Source organism: Larimichthys crocea, chromosome XIII (genome assembly GCF_000972845.2).
Source record: "Larimichthys crocea isolate SSNF chromosome XIII, L_crocea_2.0, whole genome shotgun sequence".
Taxonomy (NCBI): Eukaryota; Metazoa; Chordata; class Actinopteri; family Sciaenidae; genus Larimichthys; species Larimichthys crocea.
The window spans coordinates 2,402,387-2,428,434 of record NC_040023.1 but is presented as its reverse complement, the minus strand read 5'-3'; the positions used below and the strand labels follow the sequence as shown (position 1 = coordinate 2,428,434).

Sequence of the window (26,048 nt, the reverse complement as noted above, 5' to 3'; positions counted from 1 at the left end):
AGGGTGCTGCTGTGCGGTAGCTAGGTAACGACGTGTGACACATTGTCGTTAAGCGATCAAAGTGTCGTGCTGCCAGTCTTCTTTGTCAAGACCTAGAAAATGAAAAAAAGAGATAGATAGATAGATAGATAGATAGATAGATAGATAGATGGGTGGGTGGGTATGTGGATGGATGGATGGATGGATGGATAGGTGGGTGGGTGGGTATGTGGATGGATGGATGGATGGATGGATGGATGGATGGATGGATAGATAGATGGGTGGGTATGTGGATGGATGGATGGATAGGTGGGTGGGTGGAAGGATGGATAGATAGATAGATAGATAGATAGATAGATAGATAGATAGATAGATAGATAGATAGATAGATAGATAGATAGATAGATAGATGTGGTGTGTTGGTAGCCTAAACCGGACACACAGTGAAAATAACATTACTCTGCATATCTGTAATACCACCCTGTAACTCTGTGCAATACCTGCTCATTATAACTGATTTATTTATCCACTGTTTACATTTATTCTGCTGTACATACATAGATATGTATATACTGTCATATCCACCTACCTCAGAACACAGCCGTTTGTAGAAACCATATTTATTCCACCACATGCACCTTTGCACCATCATCAGTCGTTTACCCAGTCCACAAATGTCTATCGATAGATGCTTATGTCCATATTTATGCAAATATATATAAATATAAATATGTATATAGTTATTTTTTATGTTTTTATGTGATGTTTGTGCCTACCTGTCATGTCCCTTGTCTTTTAAACTGTACTCATGTCCATACCTGTATGTACAATTAAGAGCCGGAGTCAAATTCCTCGTGTGTGTACACCTGGCCAATAAAGTGATTCTTATTCTGAAATATGCACAGACATGGTTTATTTTATACTGCAATTCAACTCTACGTTCAAAAGCATATACATCAACCATCCACTTCATTAGATACACTTGTACAATCCAATTCTACTTTTACAAAGAATCTAATGTTTCTTCTTTTTTTTTGACACTGTCAGAGAGGTTTTAAATTAACTATTATATATACTATTGAGGCTGTAGTTTCCAGTAGTGTTACATTGGACTGCATTGACATGCACAAGAGGTTTATTGTATTAGAAACACCCTTCAATATAATGCACTCCTGTACAACACCAGACAGTGTAAACAAAATCTGAAACATTATAAGCTTCATAAAAGTTTATGGCAGAGTGTGAATGACATTGGATTGTACAAGTGTAACTACTTAAGTGGCTGGTCGGTCTATATCTGTACATGGCCTGCAGATGAAATAGCACAATGAGAGATGAGCTATAGTCAGCTGAGTGAACTAAAGTTTGCACCTATGAAATCTACTATACTGTGAATAATACATTTCTTTATAGCGGTGGGCAACTTCTACATGACACCAGGGGCTGTGGATTGTAGTCAATCCTGTTATTTAAACCTTGGAAGACATTCAGAAATCAAGGAAAGGGTCCAAACTGCCTGTATTCTCCAATTAACCTCTAAAAATGCTGAGCTCTGCTCACAGTGTGGCCTAACCTTTACTCAGTGTAAACATATACTTGTGCTGACTTCCTGCATTAAGACTAAAAGGGAAAGTGAATGTCAGTGACGTTGATGTTACAGTCATCTGGCATCTTCCTGCTTCAGGTAACCACAAGAACAGCAAGAGAGTTAGAACAAAACAGGAAATTTATTATGAACCTTCAAAATAAAAGTAATGTTAGGGCACCTTTCCCAGGCTAAGGATGATGTGGTTATTAAATCTATATATTTAAGAACCACGTCAGTGTTTTACCAACATTTCTGGCCTTAAACAGGTGATTTATAGATAGATGATAAAAAAAAGTTTATAGATAGATGGAATAAAGTCTATGTAGATTAAACAAGGCTCATTTTGTTATATATTTAAGTTATTTGTCTAATGTAATTCACTTTCTGTGTTTCAGAATAATTCATTGTGTTTGTGTGTATGTGTGTTCATGTTATTTTTGTCATATTTTATTGTGTTCATTTTCTTTACACATCTGATACGTCGATATGGAATTAAATCTATAAATGATTTGTTATGATCCAGCGGAATTATGTCAATGCTTTTTTTATTTATTTCATAAGCTGCATATTTATCCATAAATGTAGCCTACTCATTTTTTTGGCGCTTGGCTGGGCTTTTATTTTGAAATGACGTAGCTGTTGCGTCGCTTCACCGGTGAGAGGAGACGGACTGAAGAAGGATTACCGGGGGCTGGTTCGTCCTCGGCTGCATTTTAACTGGAGCTGCCGCAGCTGCACACACACACACGCACACACACACACACACATACACCGAAAGGCTCCTGCTTCTCCTCCTCACTGCAGCTCCCACCGACGGACGGACGGCGGCAGGTCTAACTGGACGGTGAAGGTGGAGGAGCCATCTCTTCGGGGTTTTTTTCCGCACACACAGAGAGGGATCTGTCCGGTAAACGGGACATTAAAAAAAAAAAAAGAAAAAAAAAGGGACATACTACTGAGTTTCAACCCGTCCACGGTAAGCAGTCGGATTGCTGGTCTAATATTGGGTCTGTGTGGGCGGGCGAAGACTCATAAAGGAAAATGTATGATATTATTATAGCCGCAGAGTGATTTAATAGAGATTTTATGGCTTTTTAACCAATTATAATGCATATGACACTATGACACTGACCTTATTTATTTTAATATGTATCTATGATATCTCTCATTTCCTATAGACGCCTCTCTTTTATTAGTGAGGGGATTATAACAACCTTCTGATGCGTAAAGGTGCTTTTTCCTTTTTCCGGTGCTGTGTTTTATCTGCAGTATATTTATGTGTATTTCTTTTTTCGCTATGATGACACAGTATGCACCCTTCTGTTAAAATGTATTATAGGATCACCTCAGTTCTTCTGCGTAATGCTTCGTCCTATCATTGAACAACTGCAGTCATGATGTCGGTCCACTTGTAGGGGGGGAGAGAAAAAAAAAGAATTTTATTGATCTGTTTTGACTATTTATTTATTTATCTTGTGTTATTATTCGTCTAAACTGGTTGTTTGTCTGCTGTTTTGTCTGCAGCCGAGCCGTGTCGAGATGCTGCACTAAAGGAGAAAACAGCACAGGCTCCCCCGGTTGTGTTCATCCTGAGGCTGCAGTGAACGGAGGGGGGATTGCGGTACAACAAGGTTAATCATCAGCATCTATAAAGGTCTTCTCTGTGAGCAGGATCCGATTTGAAAGGGTTGATTCTTGCCCCTGTGCGGGGGGATCGGCGGTGAAAATATAGATCTTATAACAAATTATGGCCACCCTACTGCGGAAGATCGGTCTGATCCGCCTGCACGACCGAGACACCGAGGACCCAAAGCACCATCAGGGTTCGCTAAAGGGGACCAAAGGGAACCAGAAAAATAACGCCAACAAACACTGTCAGACCGCCAACGAAACCAACATCCTGAGCACTCCGGAGATTAAGGCGAGGAAGCTGGACCAGCTCGGCAAGGACAAGCCGTCCGGCAAGGATAAGCAGGGCAAGGATGCAAAGGAGAAGCAGCAGACGGGAGGAGGAGGAGGTGGAGGAGGAGGAGGGAGTAAAGCGACCAGTGCCTCCTCGATACCACCGCTGGCGCCTCACCGGCAACACTGCACCCAGGTCCGGACGCGGAGGCTGATGAAGGAGCTACAGGAGATCAGGAGGTTAGGGGACAACTTCATCACGGTGGAGCTGGTGGAGGACAACCTGTATGACTGGAACGTCAAGCTGCACCAGGTGGACAAGGACTCGGCGCTGTGGCAGGACATGAAGGAGACCAGCACCGAGTTCATACTGCTCAACGTCACCTTTCCAGATAATTTCCCCTTCTCGCCGCCTTTCATGCGGGTCCTGACGCCCCGGTTGGAGAACGGCTACGTGCTGGACGGTGGGGCCATATGCATGGAGCTGTTGACCCCCCGCGGATGGTCCAGCGCCTACACGGTGGAGGCGGTCATGAGGCAGTTTGCGGCCAGCCTCGTAAAAGGACAGGTGAGGGGAGGAGTGGGCTGGTGGGTTGAGGGGTCCTTGCATGGAATATCATCAACCATCATCATCTCTAGTAGGTTTATTTTCAGCCATGACGTATTGGATATGAGCAGTCCCATTAGGCATTCATGCGTAATTAACGCGTAAAACGTTTTTTGTTGTTTTGCTTTTTTTGCGAATCATAGCGAGGCTTCAAGTCTGATATGAATGTTTAAACATGTAATACTTTAAATAAGATTAAGGAATTATGACCATGTGTTCTTAGCCTTTAGGTCAACTTACAGTGATTGAATTAGAGTGATAAAGGGAGGGAAAAAAAGCATACAATATGAAATAAACCCCAGTGGGAGATGCTTACACATTTAATAGTCACTCAGTCAAAGTGACCAGTGGGAGATGCTTACACATTTAATAGTCACTCAGTCAAAGTGATGCTTTTGCTATACGTTTAGTCTATTTATAACATCTTCTATGCTCAGTGTGAACTGTAGGTGTGCTGTGATACCACAGGCCTGTAGTCCCCCCCTCCCTCCTCCCTCCCTCCTCTCTGCTATGAGCAAACCCATGATTGTGAATATTATTAATCTTTATGTGACTTTACGGCGGCCATTTCATGCAGTGCGACCCTCAGTATCTCTCTGATGCAAGATCTTCTCTGCAGTCTGGGTCTGCTCTCTCTCTCTTTTTATTGCCTCCATAAATCAGCATCCTCTGACAACAAAGACTTGCTGCCATGAGATACAGGCTCTCCCAACGCAGTCTCACAATATCTGTACTATTATCAGATTATTGTAAAAAAAAAAAAGAAGACAGTTGTTTCAACACATGTGATGTGATGATGGATAGAATAGACAGATGAAGAAATAGAGACAGCAGGTTGCCTACCTACCTACCAGCCGTCCTCAGTGATTTAGACTGACTGGATTATGTAATCCTGTCAGATCTGTTTTTCACATCTTCAGTGCACTGCAGCAACAGCAGCAGCAGCAGCTCTGCGATGTAAATGGATGCATCTCTAAATGCACTCCAGGCTATAATCGTTTAAACTTTTCAGTTTTCCACCCAGATTAGAATCGCCGTTTTCTCATGTGGTGCCAAACGGTCACTTCTGTGTCATGTTCCGGTCATTTCATCCCTCTTTCTCCTCCACCGTCTCCCTGTCTTTTGACATCAGCAGCATGACAGCGCTGTGACAGGAGACCTTATGTAAACTGTCACCGGATTCTCCTGCCCTGCCCCCAACATTTGGTGCTTTTCTTTTTCTTTTTCTTTTTTCCTTTTGTCTTTGATGATATAACTGAACGTTATTCACGAGTCATCTGTGGTCATTAAGCATCTGTTAACCAAGAGAGGTCATGCAAAAACTGTACGCGAGAGAGAAAGAGAGAGAGTGAGTGTGTTCATCTTGATTTGCTGCTCGAGGAGATGAGCTTGCAGCTCCGCAGCGCTCCCTAATTATGGTGCAGTGTCTTCCTTCTCCAGTTTGCTAATGGAAACAATATTGATGAATTATTCCTGTGTGTGTGTGTGTGTGTGTGCATCTCTTTATCTTTTTGTGGATATGTTCCTACACAGGCGCTCGCATGTGTTTCATGTCCTAATTTTACTAGGAGATGTACTCATCTCTCATGCATCATGACAAACAGAGCCACACAGAACTATATATAAACCAAGATACACAGAATATATTTATCCGTCCTTTGGCAGCGGCTCACTATGACAATAGTGATGTGGCTTGTTTAGAAGCTTCCTGCCTATTTTTAGAGTGACAGGATACATGCCATGACAAAGTGGTGAAGGGAAAGTCAACAGAGCTACACGTGTCCTCACCTGCAGTGTGCAGTGTGATGAAACACACACACACAAGCTGAGATGAGGTGACATTTTAAGAGGTTTGGCTGATCCAAAGGCGGTCACCACTTTACCCGTCTGGCTTTCAGACACTTCCAATTTTAAGGCAATCACTGTCACAGTGTAATCTAGTTTGTTTGACAGTAAGTTAATGCCCATAGTGCCGTGCAGGTGGTAGAAAACAGTTGTCTAGTGTCGGGAAACTCAGCTTCATGTTCGATACAGGCATCTTTGTAGTGTGAGCTAATTTGGTAATTGATCTGTACTGCTGTAATGTTGTCTGTACAGCAGCGTTTAGTACACTACTGTCATTTAGATTTATAGTCCATTTACTGCTGCTATAACATGTTCTCATCTTCTCTATTTGCGCTGCAGGCAAATCTAATTAGATTTCTTCGCAATCATTTGTTCAGCAAATATTTTTGCAAAAAACAAAACAAAAAAAAACAAAAAACAAAGAATCCCACACAGTCAGCAGTCAGCACAGCATTTTCTTCTAATTGTTAGCTGTTCATAATTCATTTGAAAACACAAACTTGATAAATGTGGTGGTAAAAATGACAACCAAAGTAGAAAGATGTGCGTTGTACGACGTTAATCACCTTATTAAATAGTAAGTATTTGCTGCTTTATGTCATTGAAACTGGAAGATCACTAGCCTACACCCTTTATGGGTTAGTGTATAGTATTTTATTTTAGTCATCTTGATCTGTAGATACTTGTGTTGGGCATTTTTAGTTTTACATTTCATAGACTAAATAATCAGTTTATTACAAGAAATATAACTGATAGGTTAATGCATGATGAAAATAATCAGTTGTCAGTTGCCTTCTTGGATGTGATCTGTCCAAACCAAGTTAAAGGGGTATCACAGTAATTTAGTATGTCACTTACATTGTGTTTGACAACTCATATCAAAACAGGAGGGTCAAAACTGAAGCAGGAGAGGCAAAGATATCCTTACTTTTATTCCCCAGACTAGGTTAAACCTCAAAGACACTGGATCCTACATTTCCCTTAATGCAACTGGATCTCATTAGACCCTATATGCAAACTTCTCTCAAAATCTCCAGTTTGTAATGCAGACGTTCTGTTAAAAATGTGTAAACTCCAAGCCATAGCTAAGATAACCCCTGATGACATCATGAGGGTTTTTTTTTTTCAATCGTTGGAAAGTTCTTTTTGTTCCTGACATCGGCGGATTGCCCCTTTAAAGTTTCCCGTTTCCTTCGAGGGACTTAAAGTCCCTTTTCATACTGTCATACTGTCCAATAACACTGAAAAAAATCCAGCGGTATTACCCTGTAATGACCCTGTCATCACTCCCACGGGGCTCTCCTTACTGATCTGATGAGGATGATGATGACATTGATTCTTGTTTGTTTATCCCGACCCCTTTAAGCACATGTCTGCGTTATGCAATCTCCCCCCCACCCACCCCTAATTCCCCCTCCCCCACGGCCCCCATAGCTGCTTCCCAACATGCACTGGGGCCTTCCCTGCTCTGTCCATTGACTGATCTCCATTCACACGATTACCCAGCAGCCACTTTACACGAGTGTGTACCTCTCAATGAGCAGGCGCTTAGCTGAAATAGATAAACACTGACATGGCACTGTATAGGCCCGGGGCACTCACTCAGCTGAACCGCAGCGCGTGCACACACACACACACATGCACACACTCCTTTGTTTGCCCATTTTTTCTCTCACAAAAAGATATTTTTACTTCCTCTCTCTCCGGCCATCTTTGGATGCATCATACTGAGCCATTCTCGTAGCTGACTGTGAACACAATGGTGCTAATTAATGCTCAATTTCCCCTTGTTATGCTGAAGTCTGAAGACTCTTGTGCAGGCCTGTGCATCACTACACACATTCACAAGTGTATTTTCGCACACTCTCTTCCTCTCTTAATCTATTTCAGGTACGTGTTTCTTTTTCCGGCTCTGTTTCACACGCACAACCACAGCCACTGTTCATAGTGTGGGTGTATGCAAACAGCCTATCTATTTTGTGTACACACACACACACACACTGCCCCAGCGTTCTCAATCAATATGAAAATGCCAGTTATTGTACGTAAAAAAGAGCACATGATGCTCACAGCGATTGACAACCCCCCCCCACCATCGATCACCATGGTAATCACACCTCTTTAACAATGGCCAATTGCCATAACGATGAGGCAGCAGCCGCCATTTTGAGGTGGTGACAGCAACCATATGGCGCTGGCGATGTGAAGATGTGCATGGTTATGAGGCGGCTTTGAAAGGAGAATAACATATCCCAGCCTTTCACCGACGCTCACTGACAGTAGCCAACCGGCGCATTATCTGTGTTTGTCAGCCGGGGTAATCTGTTTTACAGGCCTCTGGCTGCACAGAGAGGCAGAGCAGGTTTCAGGCAGTGCTGCTTAGGTGACAGCCGCTTGGTTTGTTTCCCATTTTAAAGGTTGCGTGGATCAGTCATATGAGAATAGAAGAGGTTGTCTTTTAATGTGGTTTAGTAAAGGAGAGGAACAGAAAGCAAGTCCTCAAGGAGAGCTGCATGCGATATCTATACGAATGAGTCACTCATTGAGTCATGCATTGAGTTAAAAAAAAACCCTGCCAGTTAGGGGAAAGTTTTCTGGTTTCAGGTTTGTCGTCATGCCAGTGTTGAGATCAGCCATATCCTTCCTTGTTTCAGTTGTAGTTTAATGCGTCAAACCGAGATTCAATGAGTTGTCATGGAGGACGTTTACAGCAGAGATTTAATTCAATTTTATAATATCAAAAGACGAAATAATAATAATAGTTGGATGAGCTTATAAAAGTGTGCGTGCACTTTGAGAGAGACAAATTGAGAGAGAGTGTGCGAGTGTTGCTTTGAAATGAGGCCAGCTACAGGATGGAAACTGTAACCCTAATCTCCAGATCATTTCATGTTATCACTGCATCTCCCTTTAATCCCACGCATCACCTTTGACCCAAAATAGCCCAGCGAGTACGCAACAGAACATATGAATATTTATCAGATGTCATGGGAATTAACATTGTCCTGTGTTTGATGTATCTCATTGCACAGAGGAGCAGAAACTGTAGTCCTGAAAATCCACTTTTTGTTGAAGAGATTGCACAGCCGTTTGCCCAAGATAACGCTGATGAATTGTTATCTTGTTTAAATTCTCTAGCCCTCGTCTAAATCTTGTATTTTTGGCTCTCCTTTCCAGGTGTTAGGACAAAAGTAGTTAAAAGATACTGTGAGTTAGAGTGTTTAGGAGTGACTCAGTGTTTTACAGGGGCATGATGTCGAATTCACTGTTTTGATTTAAGTTTAAGTCGAGGTTTTTAGATATCTATCTGTTGGCCAGGATCAGTAACTGATAGTAAAAAAAGGTGCATTGTCATTTTTACACTTTGGTTTTTGTGTCAACAAACCAGATTTATGAGTTCATTAGTGATCTTTAGAGGTGCTGGAAAGCAGATTTTGATACCTTGCTGTTTTCTTGTTTCCAGTTAAACTAAAATAACTAGTGTGCGTGTGAAATCAGTCTTTTCATTGAACTCCCAGTGAGAAGTATGCCTGCACCAAATGGAAAGTGAAACAGTCATTGCTGCCTTGTGTATCAGACATTGTGTCTCTACGTAACAATGGTTAACCTCTGGCTCTGATTATTATCGCATAAAAGCATATAGCTGCAGCACTAAAGTGCAGACCATGCATGTATAACAATATGAGGATATGTATCTGTACTGCACTGCAGCATGCAGAGGAGCTCCCCTCCTCAAAGAATTTCATTAGTATTGGTTTCAGTGGAGTGGTTTTTTCTCCCTGCCAAGAATGGTCCTGGGTAGAGGGAAGTGGTGCAGTGTTACAGAGCGTGTACAAACAAATACAGTAAAGTACCTGACATATTACACAGCAGTGGGCTGGTGACGAGGGAGCCAACTACTACGGAAACTTCGGCATTAATGCAGTACGACCCGTGGACAGAGATTTACGGTGCAGTCAGACCTCGTCATGATTTGTGGTGTTTCTCTAAGGTGACTTTTACATGAATTCATGCTCTTTGAACTGTACTGACATTCATATGAATCACGTCATGACTGTGCTGTCATGACTGTGGGAATGTTCAGTCTCAAGACAGTTGTTCCTCTTTCCATTCATTCACCCACGCACTCTTCTTTAGGGAAGACTTTGCACCACAACAACAGAATAAGCAGTTTTATCGTCACAGCGAAGACCCACTTCACTTTTTTTTCCTTTTTTTTTTGGGACGTTTATTAATAGCAGCAAGTGTGGAAAGCAGGGAGGGATTAAGCAAGGTTGTGCCTGGATAAAAATGTCTCCGTCAGATGTCACAGAGCTCTGAATGTGATGCTTTTCACACAGAGCACGAGATGGTTACATGCTCATGTGTCATATTTACGACCTTTTCATCATCCGTCTAGTCTTCATTTATCTCTCCATTGCCTGATATAGTGGAGGGTATATTTTCACATGTGATTGTACCTGACGTTTTAAAAGCCCTTTCTCTGCCTATAAACACTGATTTAATGTGGTCGTCCTGCATTCAGGATCCACTTGTCCTGTCAACATCTCCCCTGCAGCAGTGCCACCGAGTTCATCCAAGTGCACATGCGGTCCGTGTCTCTCCGTCTTTGTAGATTTTGCCTGAAAAGACTTGAAACAATTTATCCAGATAGAGACTGACAATCGTGAACAAGAGGACCATCTTTCTTTTTGATCTGACAACGCGTATCAAGACGAGACAAATAATGTTTTGACATATTCTACTTTTTGAGAGCAAAATCAATGTCAACATGATGAAAATTAAGACAATTTCTTACTTTTGGCACCATCCGTAGTATCAAGAATGGCATGTGTTTGTACCAGAGAGGAAAGAAACACAAAAATTGCATCAATTTTCACCAAGATTGTTTCATTTTCACGCAAACATTAACTGAATGTCTTCTGTTAGAGGACAAAAGGAGACATTTTCAGGATGACATCATCCTGGACTATAAGTCACCGTGACGCACATTTCTCACTTGAGAAGTGCCTCAGGCGAAACAGTTAACGGGAATCGGCAGAATAATCAATAATGACAATCAGTGTTAGTTGCAGTTAAACATTTAAACACACAGTAGCTGTATATTTTGTAGCCATGCGAACACAACTATAAGAAAGCTGTATCTCCCTTAGTCTCATAGTTATGACAAAAAAAATACTAATTGAAATAATTAAATCCTTAAACCCTAATCATCGCTAATCATTTAAATCATCACAAGATCTTTGATTAAAAACTCAAAGAAATAACTGTAAAATCTTTGACTATATAAAGGAAACGTACAAACGAGCATTGTGTAAGAACAAGCTTCCTAAACTGTCGAACTGTGTAATTGTAGATTGTTAACTCCTCCTCAGATCGTTGAAACCTTCAAATCCCCAGAGACATTATCTAAGACGTGACCTTGGTGTCCTTAATGTTCGCTACGCCTCCGTCGCGGTGTCCTCTATGAAATTGAGATGAGATGAGCTGGATGGAATACTTTTTTCATATTCATGAAATGGCCGAGTACGAATGAATCATAAAGAAATGAAGGAATAAATCAACTCTTTATTGCCCCATTAGACAGTTTGACGACAATCCTAACCTCATCTCTTCCTTCCTTTCTCTCCGTGTCTGTCTCTTCCTCGCAGGGGCGTATCTGTAGGAAATCAGGGAAGTCCAAGAAAGCGTTCAGCCGTAAGGAAGCTGAGGCCACCTTCAAGTCCCTGGTGAAGACCCACGAGAAGTATGGCTGGGTGTCCCCGCCCGTGTCCGACGGCTGAGTGCCCGACCGCCGACCCTCCGAGCCCTGCGCTAGCCGGACAAAAACCCAGCTAGCCCCGACACGCAAAACGACACACCACGCTAACTCAACAATCTCACACCTACACCTTCTGCTTCACTCAAGATCTTTTTTTTTGGTTCTTTTGTGTGTTTGTGTAAGTATTTTGATTTTTGATTTTTTTTTTTTCGTCATCTCCCCCGAAACTCTCCGAGAGCTTACACACCGCCACCATCGCCATTCTTCCAACAAGAAGCGACTTTCCTTCCCCTCCCTCTCGCCCAGGGAGGTTCTTTCCCCCATTTTGGAAAGACCTGAGAGGGAGGTGTGTGTGTGTGTGTGTGTGTGTATCATGTGTGTATGTTTTGTCACTCCATCGGACTTCACCTGGGAGTGTGTGCACGTGCATCCGAGTGTGCGTTACCGTCGGTGGATTTGTTTTTGTTTTTTCTCTTAACGCACACCCATGCACGTGCAGTCGGACAAGTGGGACAGTGTGGACTTTACCACCCATGTGAAAGACTACTGAACGAAGGAGACTCATCCCCCCTTTTTTCCCGTCCTCCCCATCACCTCCCCTCCTCACCCCTTACAACCCCTTTCGCTCACTTCTCTTCTACCACAACTGAACTGGCATCACTTCCCACCGTCTCTCTCTCTCTCTCTCTCTCTCTCTCTCTCTCTGTAGCTGTCGGGTCATTTACATATAAATGAAGCTGTTAATGTTTAATAGACGGGCAGCGCACGCGTTCACTCCTTCATTTCCCCTTTTTCTTTTCTCGACTGTGCCGTTGCTCACAGTTCAATGCAACATGAAGATTGTAATTTACATGGAGCTGTGCTCTCTCTCTCTCTGTTTCTCTCTTTCTCTATCTCTTTCTTTAGCTCGCTCGTTCACTTTGTTTCTCTTTCTCCGTCTCTTGTGGCTAAATTTAGAGCTCACTCTTGCGTAGATGGATATTGATTTCTAATGGAGAGATAAAACGTCACATGTTGCTTTATGCAGAGACCATGTATGATAAATAGAATGACGGTCAATCACCTCTCTTTCTTTCTCTCTCTTTCTACTCTCATGTTATCATGTGTGTGTGCGTGTGTGTGTGTGTAAGAGAGGAAGAAGACTGTAATTCCCATGATTTAGATACCAGATGGTACAGCTGAAGGCCAGGCCTCACTATGTGTGTGTTTGTGTGTGTGTGTGTGTAAGGAAGGGAGAAAACCCTTTAAACAGAGAAGAATATGTTTTACTGTGAATGACACTAAGGCCTAAAGGGAGTGCTGTTTTGATTTTTGGTTAAATTACTTCTGATTATTACTACTGTAAACACGTGGTGGTGGTTGTGACTGAATATCTACGTGCACGCATAGCCTCGCCTGTCTCTCTCTCTCTCTCCGATCCATGTTAAAGAACTAAAGGTCAGTAAAATATACGCTTCACACACACACACGGACACACATGAGCTCGGCCACGCGGCACACGCACACACACACACACACATACTCGTGCGTTCGACCTGCGGCCTCGACGTCAGCAGTAACACGCATTAAAGGAGACATACAGGGGGCTCGAGCACTGCCGCCATAGACAGAGAGGTGCTTTAAATGAGTGCACGCTTCAGAGCCCGCCTGATTGATGCCTGCTGAAAGACGGGAGAGGAAGAACAGAGGGAGAAGAGGGGATTGTGGGGAGCTTTGATCACTACCGACTGCTTCTGGAAATGTCAGGAGGCTTGCAAAATGGCCGAAGACAGATATTATTCGCTCTGCCTGCTGTGATTACTTAAGAGACACACACTTCCTGAGTTGCAACCTTTAAAAGGACTTTATAAATATCTAATATTAACTCTACGGCTGCAGCATCGTCAGTCTTAATCAATCATGCACCCACTAGCCACAGACTATCTGTCCGTCCAGTCCAGTGGGCTCCTCGTGTGTTTGTTTTGCTGTCTGCCAGTTAAATGTCAGAAGGGAAAGCTGCTAATTGGTCTGACATTTCAGCAGAGCGTCATTAGAGAAGAGCAGCTGAGAGCAGAAAGATGGAGGATGTCAAACCTCCCGCTCTGCACTGACATTTTGTCACTTTCCGCTCCTGCGCTGTTTTTTTTTTGTTGTTGTTATTTTTGTGTTGGGGAGGCTGGGGTGTAGGAAGGGCAGAAAAGTGGGCTATGTGAGGAGAAGACCAAGGGGTACAGGAGCAGTTCAATGCCAGTCAGCTCTCAGCAGGCCCGGGACCGTAATCCCGGAGCAAGATGTTTAAACCGCTGAGCTGAAGCAGAGCCGCAATGCCAGTATGCCGAGTTTGGATCGGGGGGCCTGCGCGCCACGTTTCAAAGCCCCCCCCCCCGCCGCCACCCACAATGTGTCGCGTTTGTGGTCGTTAACAAATGTCCTATCTGTGTGCGAGTGCATGTGTGAGCAAATATGTGTGCTACACTCCCATTATGACAAAAAAAACAAAACAAAAAAAATAGGCAAAAGAGACAACAACAAAAAAACACACCATCTGGTATGTGATCATGTACGAGAGAGCGCGTTAGTCCTGTTTGAATTTGGCTAGTCAGTTCAGGGTCGATCGCATAGTGATCTCTTGGCTTGTCGGGCGGAGAAAACTGTAAATTGAATTATTATTAAGACAAAATATCTCAAAAGCTGAGTGTTTGCTGGTTTCAAGAGAATAATTTTGTGATATAGTTTAGATTGGTAGTTTGCAGACACTAACTGGGTGAACTGATTATGTTGTATTATATCTGCATGTGATATGTGATTGGTAGCTAGCTACTGTATATCTTTTTTCAAGAAAAGCAAGAAAAAACACGGGGAAAAACAAAAAATGCAAATGCTTCTCTTTTGTTCTTTTTTTTTTTTGGGTTCTGTATTGTATGTATATTTCTTTATTATTATTTTTTTCTTTCTAAGCGTCCTAAAAAAGAAATGTCACATTGTGTTATATGAATGTTTGTGTTTTAATTTATTTGTGGTTTGCCAAAATGAAGATTTGAAGCATGTTGCAGGTATTGTCACAAGAAAAAGAGAAGAAAAAAAAAACCTTACTAAGAATGATAGCCTATGTATTTGTGTGACGGGGTAAGGTGTGTTTATTCGGGGGGATTTTCAGGGAGTAAAGAAGGACAGAAGGTTGCAAAAGCCTCAAGATTATAAAAGGGAGTATTTCCTTCATTGGGAGTGCATCAAAGTGGAATCAAGAAAATTCCTACGCTCCCTTGAATACTTCCTAGTCCCCTCCATGATGTCACTACTGTCCCTTCCCCATTGGTCCTGCTCTAGATTTGGCTTATGGGTAATGCAGTCAACAAACACAAAGATCTGGACTGAAAGTTCCCCCAGTCACAGATCTAGGATCAGTATGACCTCCCTATGCTTCAAATCTCACTCGTAAAGGGAATGTGCACATCTGACCTGTGATCAGTTACTCTGGGCAACTTCAACCCACTCCCGACTTGAGTGTTTGGTCGAGACCGAGGTCTTAAAAGTTCAAAAAGGTCAAAGGTCGTTGCAAGACCAAACAGGAATGTGCAATAAAAGTTACAGCTTATTCAAACTCTGCTGGTTGGACTGTGGTTTTGTTTCATATCTGCATTATGAGGTACTGTCACACCTGGGAGCTTTGCGTGCCGCTACACTTATTTAATGACCCACTTCAGGCTGCTGTGTCCTCTGCATGGCCTCTGCATTGTCCTACTTTCATTTACTGCAGTCAATAAGACATTGTTTCTGCCATTCTTAGTAAAGGACAGACTGCAATCCACTGCTCTTGGGTTTTTATCAGACGACCTCCAGTTTGATGGTAACACAGTGTTCCCTCTCCATGTGTGCAGTGGTCGTCCTAATCTGACACAGGCGCCTGTAAGTGGATGTGTTAAAGAGAGTGTGTGTCTGTGTGCGCACGGGACGTGCTGAGAGATTAAGGTTGGACTGCAGCTGAATGTGACATTCAAGCAGTTTTGTGAAGGTTAAATGAGGTGCACTGTAAATAAAATACAGGAAAATCTTTTTCATCCCTGGGATTTGGAAACACTAGAATGGAGTCTAACCTGATAGGGGATAGCAGAGCAGATTCTCTGCAGACAAACCTCCAGTTTTACCGCAAGTTATTTGGGAGCATGAAAAATTATAACTTTAACTGTCCATTGTTAATACCAATTGAAGACCGACTTTAAACACTGTCGGTATAAAGAATGGACAGTGTAAGCATGATGTCACCTGTAGGTTTCTGAACAGTTGTTTTGAAGCTTAGCCATGTTGGCAGTCCAGCCTCTGCCGCCTCCAGGCTAATCTAAAAATTGGCAAATACTGTACCCACCTGTCAATCAAAGCATCCACACTGTTAATTACACATCATTTTAAGTCTTAACAGAATTTGAACGGATGAATTAAATTCAGACTCCAGTTTCTGCTGTGAAGTTTTAACATGGGGACTTATGGAGATTAACTCTTCTGTAGCCAGCCTCAAGTGGACGTTTGAGGAACTGCAGTTTTTGGCATTTACACATTGGCTTCACACTGCCACTTGTCTTTGACCTATCATACTTACACTTACTTACTCACATATACTGCTTTGTAATGATCTATTGTTATTGCCTTTACTTTCACTGTGAATTATTGCGAAACCACCGGGTTCCTGTCATGTTGGACTCCACCCTAACTAAATGTCATAATAATGAGACGAAAATGTGTCGCCATCATTTTTTTTAATGTACAACAAAAAGCAGAAGTCACGCAGCAAAAACTGGTCTGTCACTTAGTGTAGTGCAGCCTTTGAGTCTCATTTGTCTTAGAGGCCGCTGTCCACCCACACAGGTGATCTCATTGTTTTACCTGATTAGAGCTCTGTGTGGGTGTGTACAGACTGTGCTTAATTGACATCTTCCTCACTGTTCTCCCAGCTTTATTTGACCTGTGTGGACAGCAGACATTTTTAACTTGTCACAGCAGGAAAAACACAGGTGTACTTGTAATAACAGTAATGAGTGTCCCAGTAACTATGACAGTGAACCAGGAGCACAATGGCACAACCTCCTCTAAGTGGAATGCAGCCATCATTAATATAGCAGTGACTTTCCTGCTATGACATGTCAAAATGTCCACTGTGCCACCAGTCCATTCCACCTCTATCATCCTTATTAGTACATGATGACATCGTGTAATTACAGGGTGGCTTCACCGACCTCCAACCTGAGCAGAGGACTAATCAGACAACTGAAAACGACTATGTGGGTGTGCAGGGCGGTTAGTTAGTAAATGTGATGACATAATGAGACAATGTGATTTTCTTCCAGTCTGGTGTATTTAATGATAAAGTCACCTAATTAAACCTTCTTATTTTTATTCGAAGTACCTGGATGATCTCACTCAAGTGACAAATTAATTGTAGGCCTTGACCATGGAAGACATTTTGCATGTCACAGTAGGAAATGTGCTGAAGCCACGTCCACTCATGGGAGCAGTCAATCAGCAATTTTGATGCGACTGAAATGTGTCAGATGAGTTCAGAAAATGACATGACTAACTTTGAAACACTCTGAGCGAGATTAATTTATCTCTATCTCAGGAGTAGTAGGAGTATGCTCAGGGTGGCCTCAGCGTGTCATCGAGCCACCCTTTAGGAAAACCCAAAAAATCCTGGACTGAAAACTTTTAACCTCTAACTCCACATTTCAGTAATATATCATTCAAAGTCTTTTTCACATGTTTTCAGGAACTTTTCCCAACATATTTTCCTACTATGACAAGTCAAAATGTCTGCTGTGAAAAGATCCCGGAACAGGAGCTGATACACTGCTTTACCTCCAAATTCGTTCTGGCTTTTATTTGTCCATTATTGCAGAGATCACATTTGCTCACACGCCACCAGAATAGATGTTTTCACAGATGACATGTTGACTCATCATAGGACGAACATAGCGTGAACGGGACAGGTGTAATTAATAACATTAACGATGCCCCAGATCCAGCGCTTACTAAGACACTCAAATTAAACTGAGGCATTGTTAACGTCATTAGCTACACCTGTGTTCTTCCAGCTATGACAGGTCAAAATGTCCGCTGTGGAAAAGGTTTAGTATATCCAAGTTTTCGACAAACATTTCCCGTAGAGCGGCAAACTTATCAGTTAAATTAAACAGTTCAGCATTTTGGGGGGAAAATGTTTCTTGGGGATAGATCGACGAGAAGATGTATACCACATGTCATGTCTTTGCAGTACATATGAAGCTACAGCTTATCTCAACACAGCAGGTGTTAGACAACACTTATAGTGCTGAACTATGCAAATTTATAGAAATGAACGAACACACACACACACACACACACACACACACAGCTATCATCATAGCTGACATATCCCAATTAATTGATCCCCGAGCACTGTTGTTTTTGTCTAGTTGATATTTCCCCACTGCTCATTAGGGCCCCCCACCCCACCCCCGCCCTGAGAGACCGAGCATTGTATGGATCAGCGCGAGTGAGCTAGATATTGATGACACCGTTCTGAATACTCTGAGGACAACTGGGGGCAAAGCAACGGAGCTCCAGTTTACTGATTAGTTAACACAGTCAGCATACAAAAAAAAAAAAAAGCTTAGTTCTGTGTGTGCGTACGTGTGCGCGTTTGCGTGCTCTCCTGCTCGACTGGAAGCAACAGACAAAAACATTCATTATTCAATTGTGAGACAACAAGACTCAACCCCCTGAAGGTTACCTTGACACAGAAAACATCCAAAACAACCTCAGAGAGGCTCAGAGAGACGGGAAAAAAAACAGAGAGAGAAAACTAAGAGGAGGAAGGTGACCATGGTTGTTTATGTATTCAGGTTACTGCTTTTATTTTCAAAAAAACGACAACCAAGCCCCCCTCCCTGAAGGATAACGCTGTTTATGTGATTTGTAAAAAAAGCAACACGAGGCGTGATGAAATAGCACCACAACAATCTTGAGATGCGAGCATATGGCACCTGTTTTTATGGCTGCGAGATTAGTTGGAATGAGATTTTAAGAGGGGTGAGGGAAACGGAGATAAGCTCTTTTATGTGGGTGGTGTCCTACCTGGAGGTTTGTTTTATTCAGGATTATGGATGTGGAGGGTAAAATCTCCTGAATGTAGTCCAGCCACGTTCGTACTGGGCAATAGTTTACCTTCCTTTTCAAGTGTGAGCATAAATCTTTATGATAAAGTCAGAGGACACATCAGTGGAGCTAGTAGCACACTGGGGTGTTAGATAAGGACAAGGTTTTTTAGGGTAAAGAGCTAAATAAATGGTTTCTTGAAAGCAGTCTGTAGATTTCCGCATAGGGAGGTGTGCGAATACAGCTGCATTCATGATGAAATGGTCTTTTATCTTTTATCTGTTGAAGGAATAGTTCAACAATTTGCGATATATACCCTTGAGTCTGTACCCTAAATATGAAGCTACAGCCAGAAGGTGGTTATCTTAACTTTGCATAAAACTGGAAATTTTAATTTAGGTTTTAAGATCACTAAATAACGCGTAATATCTTGTTTAAAACTCTCATCAAGAAAGCAAATAAGAGTATTTCCCAAAAATGTCTGAGGAGATATTCTTATAGTAATCAGGTGATTACAAGATATTTATTATTATTATCTATTACAAGATTTATGCTCAAATGTAGTGTGAAGCATTACATTGCACTCTCTATCTAACATAAGTTACACTTCACCAAAATCAGTGAAATACCACCTCGTACTTCTCATGGATGATCGTACGTGGAGCACAGAGCTACATAGTGCCAGAACGAGAAATGAGGCAAAGAATAAAATCTGTTCAAATCTGTTTCAATTTTTATGATGGAAAGTTACACAGTGTTGCTTTAAGAAAACGGAGCCAGCAAACTCGATTTTCGCTTGATGGTCTAAGTTAATTATTTCTTTATCAACAGTATCAGTGGTTGACTGACAAATAGCCTCTCATAGTTAATGGCTAAAATAATGGCTGTGATATCACTGCTTTCACGGTATATTTTACCAACATTTATCATTGGTTCTCCTGTTCTTAAGTAGCTATAGTTGTTAAACAATAACCATAGAGGTAGCAAAATTAAAACACCTTTATGAAACCACTTTTATTGTGGTAAAACTCACTGACAAACCAATTTTAATTTTTTTTGCTTAGCTTTGGGGCCTGGCTGGAGTCATCGATTCTCAGTATTTTTGTCCGTTTATTTTCTGTTGATTGATTTACCATCTCATCATTACTGTACTACTGGGACACACAAGGACATGAAGCGAGCAGACACAGTGAAAGAGAGCGATTTTATAAACAAACCGGGACGTAACAAGACAATGAAATAAGGCCACACAGCCTCAAGAGCAGGAGGTTAGATTCTCCTCTGCCTCTGAATTATATTAGCTTCATTAGATAAGATGTGATTTGTGAGTCGGCCATTTCCTCTGCCCCGTCCTCGCTGACACGCACGATGCTGAGGAGATTTCCCAGAATGTCTCTGCATGACGTCAACCATGTCGAGAGCTGGGCCAGAGGACACTTGCTGCTTGCAAACATACACGACATCAGACACACACATCGAGCGCTCACACACAAAAACACTTGGCGTTCAATTGGTGACATTGGTGAGTTAATGTCTAGGGGATCAGTAGAGGCAGGAAAGGGCTGTAAAAGGGTCAGAGAAGGAAAAGACAGAAGGGCCAGAAACCTCTGGGGAGAAGCCATCAAAAAGCCTGTGTTGAATTATAGATCCAACCTCCCTCCACATACATAAGTCAATATGTGACGTATATAACTGTCTTTCAAAATGCATGAAATACTGGAGGTGCTTTTACATTGATATATATATATTGGAATAGTAAATTCAATATCTTTGTTTCAGCCACTAGAGACGCACAACCTCCCCCTTATTAACATAAGACACCAGGTCCTTTTGTCTTTGTAAATTGTGATGCCTAGACTTTGCACCTAAATACAAGATCCTGCAGGATACCTCAGGTGTAAAACGCCTCAACCTCAGGTTGGTCGGCGCCAATACCTGCAATAGACAAAAGGGTGTGAAAAAACTTCCAGGAGGGGCCGACTCTTGCAGCAGATAAAGGGATGTGAAAGGGGGTGTGCCTCAGATATAAATGTTTAGGTGTCCCCCTAATGCTCGGTGTCTTTCTTCATCTTTGACCGCTCGCGTGTTGATTGACCTTTTCTTTGCGAAGAAAATAAAACCTTGTTGGCTGGCAGAAGTCTCTATTCCATTCTTCACCAGCAGCAGAGAAATTTCCACAACAATATATATATATATATACACACATTATATATATACACATTATATATATCACACATAATACATCATCTGCTAATTCCTACAGGATGATGTACAATGATGCTTTCTTGGAAAATCGTTTTTTAGAGCAGGATTCCTCTCCAACACAGCGGGGATGTGAAACAATATTGTGTGCATACGTGACTCCATAGCTACAGCTCTGGATGCGATGAAGCTTTACTGTGCAGAGTGCGGGACACTGGAGATGTGATTTCACTCTATATAGCCTGCATGCATTATGCATCTATGCCCCGACACACTGGAATCTCACTCGGAAATATGGCCTTAAATAATGAATTTGTTTTCCCTGCTGATACACAAATGTATGGACACAGTGTGCTGTGTATGTGTGAGGGAATATTTGCATAAAGATAATGCAAGTTTTGCGCATGTGTTTGAATAACTGGGTCCATCAATTATATTTTATGTTGCTCCATGAGTAAACATGTTGAAGATGTCAGCATCAGTCGTAGCTCAGATCAGATGTACTTTGTATTGTTCATATTCGTATTGTTGGCAGTTATTGATAGCTCCTTGTCACACTTACAAGGGTTTTCGGTTTTGGTGTGTACATCTTATTAATGTTAATACACAGTATTTTTAATAGATCTAGATTGAGGGCCTGTCACAAAGTGCAAATAAAGGATCATTAGCTAATAATTAATTGTCAAATTGTGACTTTTTTGTTCAAATACCCAATTTATTCAAAATAAGATCAGAGCATTTCCTCCATAGAAAGTATAAACCATGGATATTGTATCTGTGACATCATCCATGTGAAGCTCAAAGTGTGGGAGCCTTTGGCTGTGGCCATCTTGGCTGTCCTGCATCTGCTGCTCCTAGCTAATCTTAAAACAAAGTTGTGGGATCGTCGGTGGACAAAATGATGCGTGGGTGCTCAAACAAGCCGCCTGTGATGGCACTCACCTGTCAATCAAAAATCTGCAAAGACGTGGATCATTGGCGGATCTGACGCCTGGGTGCTCAAACAAGCTGTTTGTCAGGTGGCCATTTGAGAAATTGCAGTCTTCCACATTGGCTTCACTTTACAGCCACGGAGGTTCCCACTTGATTTCCTCCAACTTTGAGGAACTACCATGTGTGTAGAAAAAAAAAACTGATGTCCATATAAGGGGAACAATGTTGAAAGTCCACAACTTTTGACAGAGGGGAAGTGATTTTCCCTGGTACAAATATTGTCACTCCAAAAAAAGTACACTGCCATTCAATAGGAGCTTGTAAGTGAGGCGGGTATTTCCTACTTGAAAGCCTCGTGAGAAGTGAGAAGTGTTGTTTGATGTGTGCCGAAAACCCCTCATTTTCCAGAGAACTGCCTGCACAGTCACAATATATGTTTTTACTGTATTACTTTATTGCATACCAATGCAAATAGTCATATTAATGCAATGTAAATCATAATGTTCTCCAATGTTCTCCATACACATATGGCCTTGAATGATGTATAACACCCACAGATGTAAGCCTGGTAAAATCAGGACATGCGTAGTAGCGAGTTGTAGGGTACAAGGGGATGATATATATAGATTCCCGGAGAAAGAACACACTGTAGCATCAGTTCTCTCTCTCTCTCACTCCTTTCCTGTCTGTCTTTCTCTGTCACTCGCTGTTTGAGTGTGTGTTAAATACAGAGAGTGTGAGTGTGTCGCTCTTTCAAACTGCAGTTAGCTCTTATGTAAGCTCTGGCACTGGGATGGAGGCTACTGCAAGCTTTGGCATCTACTTCCCCTCTCTCTTTCTCTCTCTCTCTCTCTCTCTCTCTGTAGCATCTTTGCCATTCTTAGTAGACGGGGCTCACTATAAATATTTTATATGGCACAGTGCATGTGGGAAAAATGTATTTTTAGCCTCTTTCAGTGCTTAGGAGCCAGCTCTCTGTGAAGCCAGACAGATTTTTGGAGGTGGATTAATTCGTCTCTCATCGTCTGTGCATGCGTACGCACATGTGCATCAGGGTCGGCCTTGATTAATTCGATCAATTCTGACTGCCGTGCACTGGCAACAGTTATAGCATTGATTCTCAATGAGTTCCTTTGAGGTAGGACGCTCTATGTTAGCGTTAAGTTCCAGTTTTAAGGACCTGTGTCTCAGCACATGTGGGATTTTACTCAAGGTGATCCCTCTCTCCCAAATGACAGTTAAAAAGATAGAGACTGTGACAGAGCAAGATGGGAGACTGCAAGGGAAAATGAAAGAGAGAGAGAGCAGAGAGTAAAGCCTTTGCAGACGTCGCTAGTGAGGGATGGGTTGTTAAAATGCAAAGCACACCCTTCCCCCGGCCACAAAGACATGCATGCATGAACATGAGCAGCAGACAGCGGTCACACACTCACAGTCGCAGTGCTGCAAACACCCGAGGATGTAGCCTTTTTGCATTTGCTTAGACACAAGAGATAAGAGAAAGCACCACTCATTGGTAGCCAAGGCATTATCGACATCTTTGGATCATTAGTCACATCAGTGATACAATTTGTGTGTTTCCGTGCATGGGCAGAGGAGGATTTGTTCAGTTTTTTCAATCAAGACACACATCATCATCATCATGTGGATCTGAATGTGGAAACAACAAAGATACAATGCGATTATCCTTCTCTTATCTGTCTCTTTTTTACACCTGATCTGTTGCTTCTATATTTTTCTAACAAGGCTGCAGGTAACTGGGTCGATTACACACACACACACACTCCCGCGCCCAGAGTGCCCTCAATCTAACCTTGAAGGGTCATGATTGGATGAAAGCTCCAACAGCTCATCGAGCTCCCTTCCTCACCCATTTTATAAGCTCTCTCTCCGGTAAGATAGCGGACATAAATCATTAAGTCATTAAAAGGCGGTTGGATGTGCGCTGTATGTAACTGCAAAATAACCGTCAAATAACCGAGCTTTCACTCAGCAAAGTGTAACGGAGCAACAAATGCTATGGCAACAACCTTGGTGGATGTTTTTTTTTTTTCTTCTTCTTTTTTTTTTACAGGAGGATTTCTCTGCATTTTCTCACCTCTCCTGTCTACTTTTCCTCCCTAATTCATCTCTCTTCCTCCTGCCTCTCCTTGCCCTCCTTTCCTCGTCGTCTTCCTGACAGGAGGACAGCAGCCATCCTGACTGCTAATGAGGGACAGGGCTTTTTTTATATTTGTGTGTGTGTGTGTGTGTGTGTGTGTGTGTGTGTGTGTGTGTGTGTGTGTGTGTGTGTGTGTGTGTCTGTGTGTCTGTGTGTCTGTGTGACAGAGTCTGAAGGAGAAAGACGCAGAGAGAGTGTCTTTGTTTGTGTGTGAGTGTCTGTGTGCCTGTATTGGGATTTTGGAAGAGAGTAAGGCCAGGAGCAGAAAGAGAAAGAGTGAAAAAGATAAAGGGAGATGTGCTCTCCAGCTCTCTTCCTTCGATCTGTTTCCTCTCTGTTACTAGGCAACACCTGCAGGCATGCACTAAATAAAGCCTTGTACCCACTATTCACCCCACCACCACCACCACCGCCCCCCTTATCCTCGCCTCTAACTCCAACTCTAACTCTCCATCTCTCTCCTCATCAACCTCATCCATCTCTCCTTCTCTCATTCATGCCTCAACTCTCCAGGACCCCCCTAACCCTTCACCTCATCATCCCAGCAACCCATTACTTTCCCCTCACACATCCTGTGTCGCCCTCTTCCTTCGACTATCCTTCCCTCCGCACACCGGAAAGCAGGGGTGGGTTTTTTTTTTTAGTTCAGGATCTGGTTTGACAGTGAACAGGAACGACAGCGCTTCATGGTTTGAAAAAATAAAAAATAAGTTGAGGACACAGTTAGCAAGATAAACAAGATTACAGGAGCCAGTGTTGTGTTTAAGGACATCTTTTTTGTGCTGAAAAGTAACAATTTCTCAGGCTGCAGGTGTTGAATCCAAAACAACAGTAATGACTTACCTCTAGCTCAAATAGTGGCGGTCACATGTAGATAAATGTGATGTGGAAAAAGCAACGACACAAAGATTGGGTTGCACCAGCTGTTCCTAAATTGTAGATAACTTTATTTATATATATAACCTCTCAAGAGGGAGAGGCATTCACAAAAGAAATACACAAAAGTAAGTTTAAACAATTGAGTCCTGGGCTGCTTTTTAAAGGTGTCCACAGATATTAACTCCAAAGCTAGAGCTTTCCAGACTATAGGAGCCACAGCCTCAAAAACACCATCTCCTTTAGTGTTAAGTCTGGAACTGAAGAACAACCAGCAGACCCTGATCAGAGCATCTTAGAGCTGCAGTAGATCCCTATAATGTGAGCAGGGGTCTTTACAGGAACCTTGAATTGAATTCTGAATTTGATGGGAAAAATCAAGATCTGTGTCACATGAAAACTTTAGGAGAATCAACAGCATGTTGGACTGCCAGGACATGCAGGTCCATGATTCAGCCTCATAATGATTCATGTACAATCTGTGTTGTAGACAACAAAAACAATTAAATTAATCTTTTACTCTTTACTCTAAATGGGTCATATATTAGTAAAATAGCTAGCTGGCAGTGAATGAGTGGAAATATTTCCTGATAATTCATCTCACAGGTTTGTATGAGACATCCCTTTTTAAGGTAGTAATGCATAGATGTCCACTTAGTCAACACTTGTGTTATAGTCAGGCTAAGTATGAACTTAAGAAGAGCTGATGCAACCTGCTCCTGGTCTATAGAGGTTATTATCAGTTCTAATAATAACTTAAACATTTCAGACTTGGCACTTCCACAAAGACTTAATCAAAATCCTACAGTCACTGACTTATACGTGCACATTTACATTCCCTCTGGGAAGCTGCAATAAGTGCTTTGAGGCACTTTCACAGCAAAAAGGCAGTAAAATGCTTTATTATACGGCTAGCACAAAAGAAAAGTGAAAGCGGTTCTTATCAAAAAGAACTATTAAAAAAAAGAATGTGATTTCTAAGAAGTCTTCAAGTGGTTCTTTAGTGCAGGTAAGGAGGCTTTTCATGTTATTTTCTTTAAATGTCATTTTTTATGTTTGCTTTGTGTTTTTTATTCTTCATGCAAAGTGC

The 26,048-nt window shown here is 42.1% G+C and overlaps 1 protein-coding gene across 1 annotated transcript; it reads left to right on the top strand.

The window, feature by feature from the left end:
• Positions 1-2,208: 2,208 nt before the first annotated feature.
• Positions 2,209-15,266, top strand: ube2ql1 (ubiquitin conjugating enzyme E2 QL1). Its single transcript, XM_010735692.3, has 3 exons — positions 2,209-2,543; positions 3,092-4,037; positions 11,573-15,266. Exons 2-3 carry the CDS (start codon positions 3,315-3,317, stop codon positions 11,702-11,704), a joined length of 855 nt encoding a protein of 284 aa, XP_010733994.2. The 5' UTR covers positions 2,209-2,543; positions 3,092-3,314; the 3' UTR covers positions 11,705-15,266.
• Positions 15,267-26,048: the final 10,782 nt, after the last annotated feature.

What these genes read in the sequence shown, in the direction of transcription:
- ube2ql1 (XM_010735692.3), top strand. Translation starts at nt 3,315, where the DNA reads ATGGCCACCCTACTGCGGAAGATCGGTCTGATCCGCCTGCACGACCGA. An exon ending in CCAGCCTCGTAAAAGGACAG is followed by an intron (nt 4,038 to 11,572) that starts GTGAGGGGAGGA and finishes TCTTCCTCGCAG; the next exon opens with GGGCGTATCTGTAGGAAATC.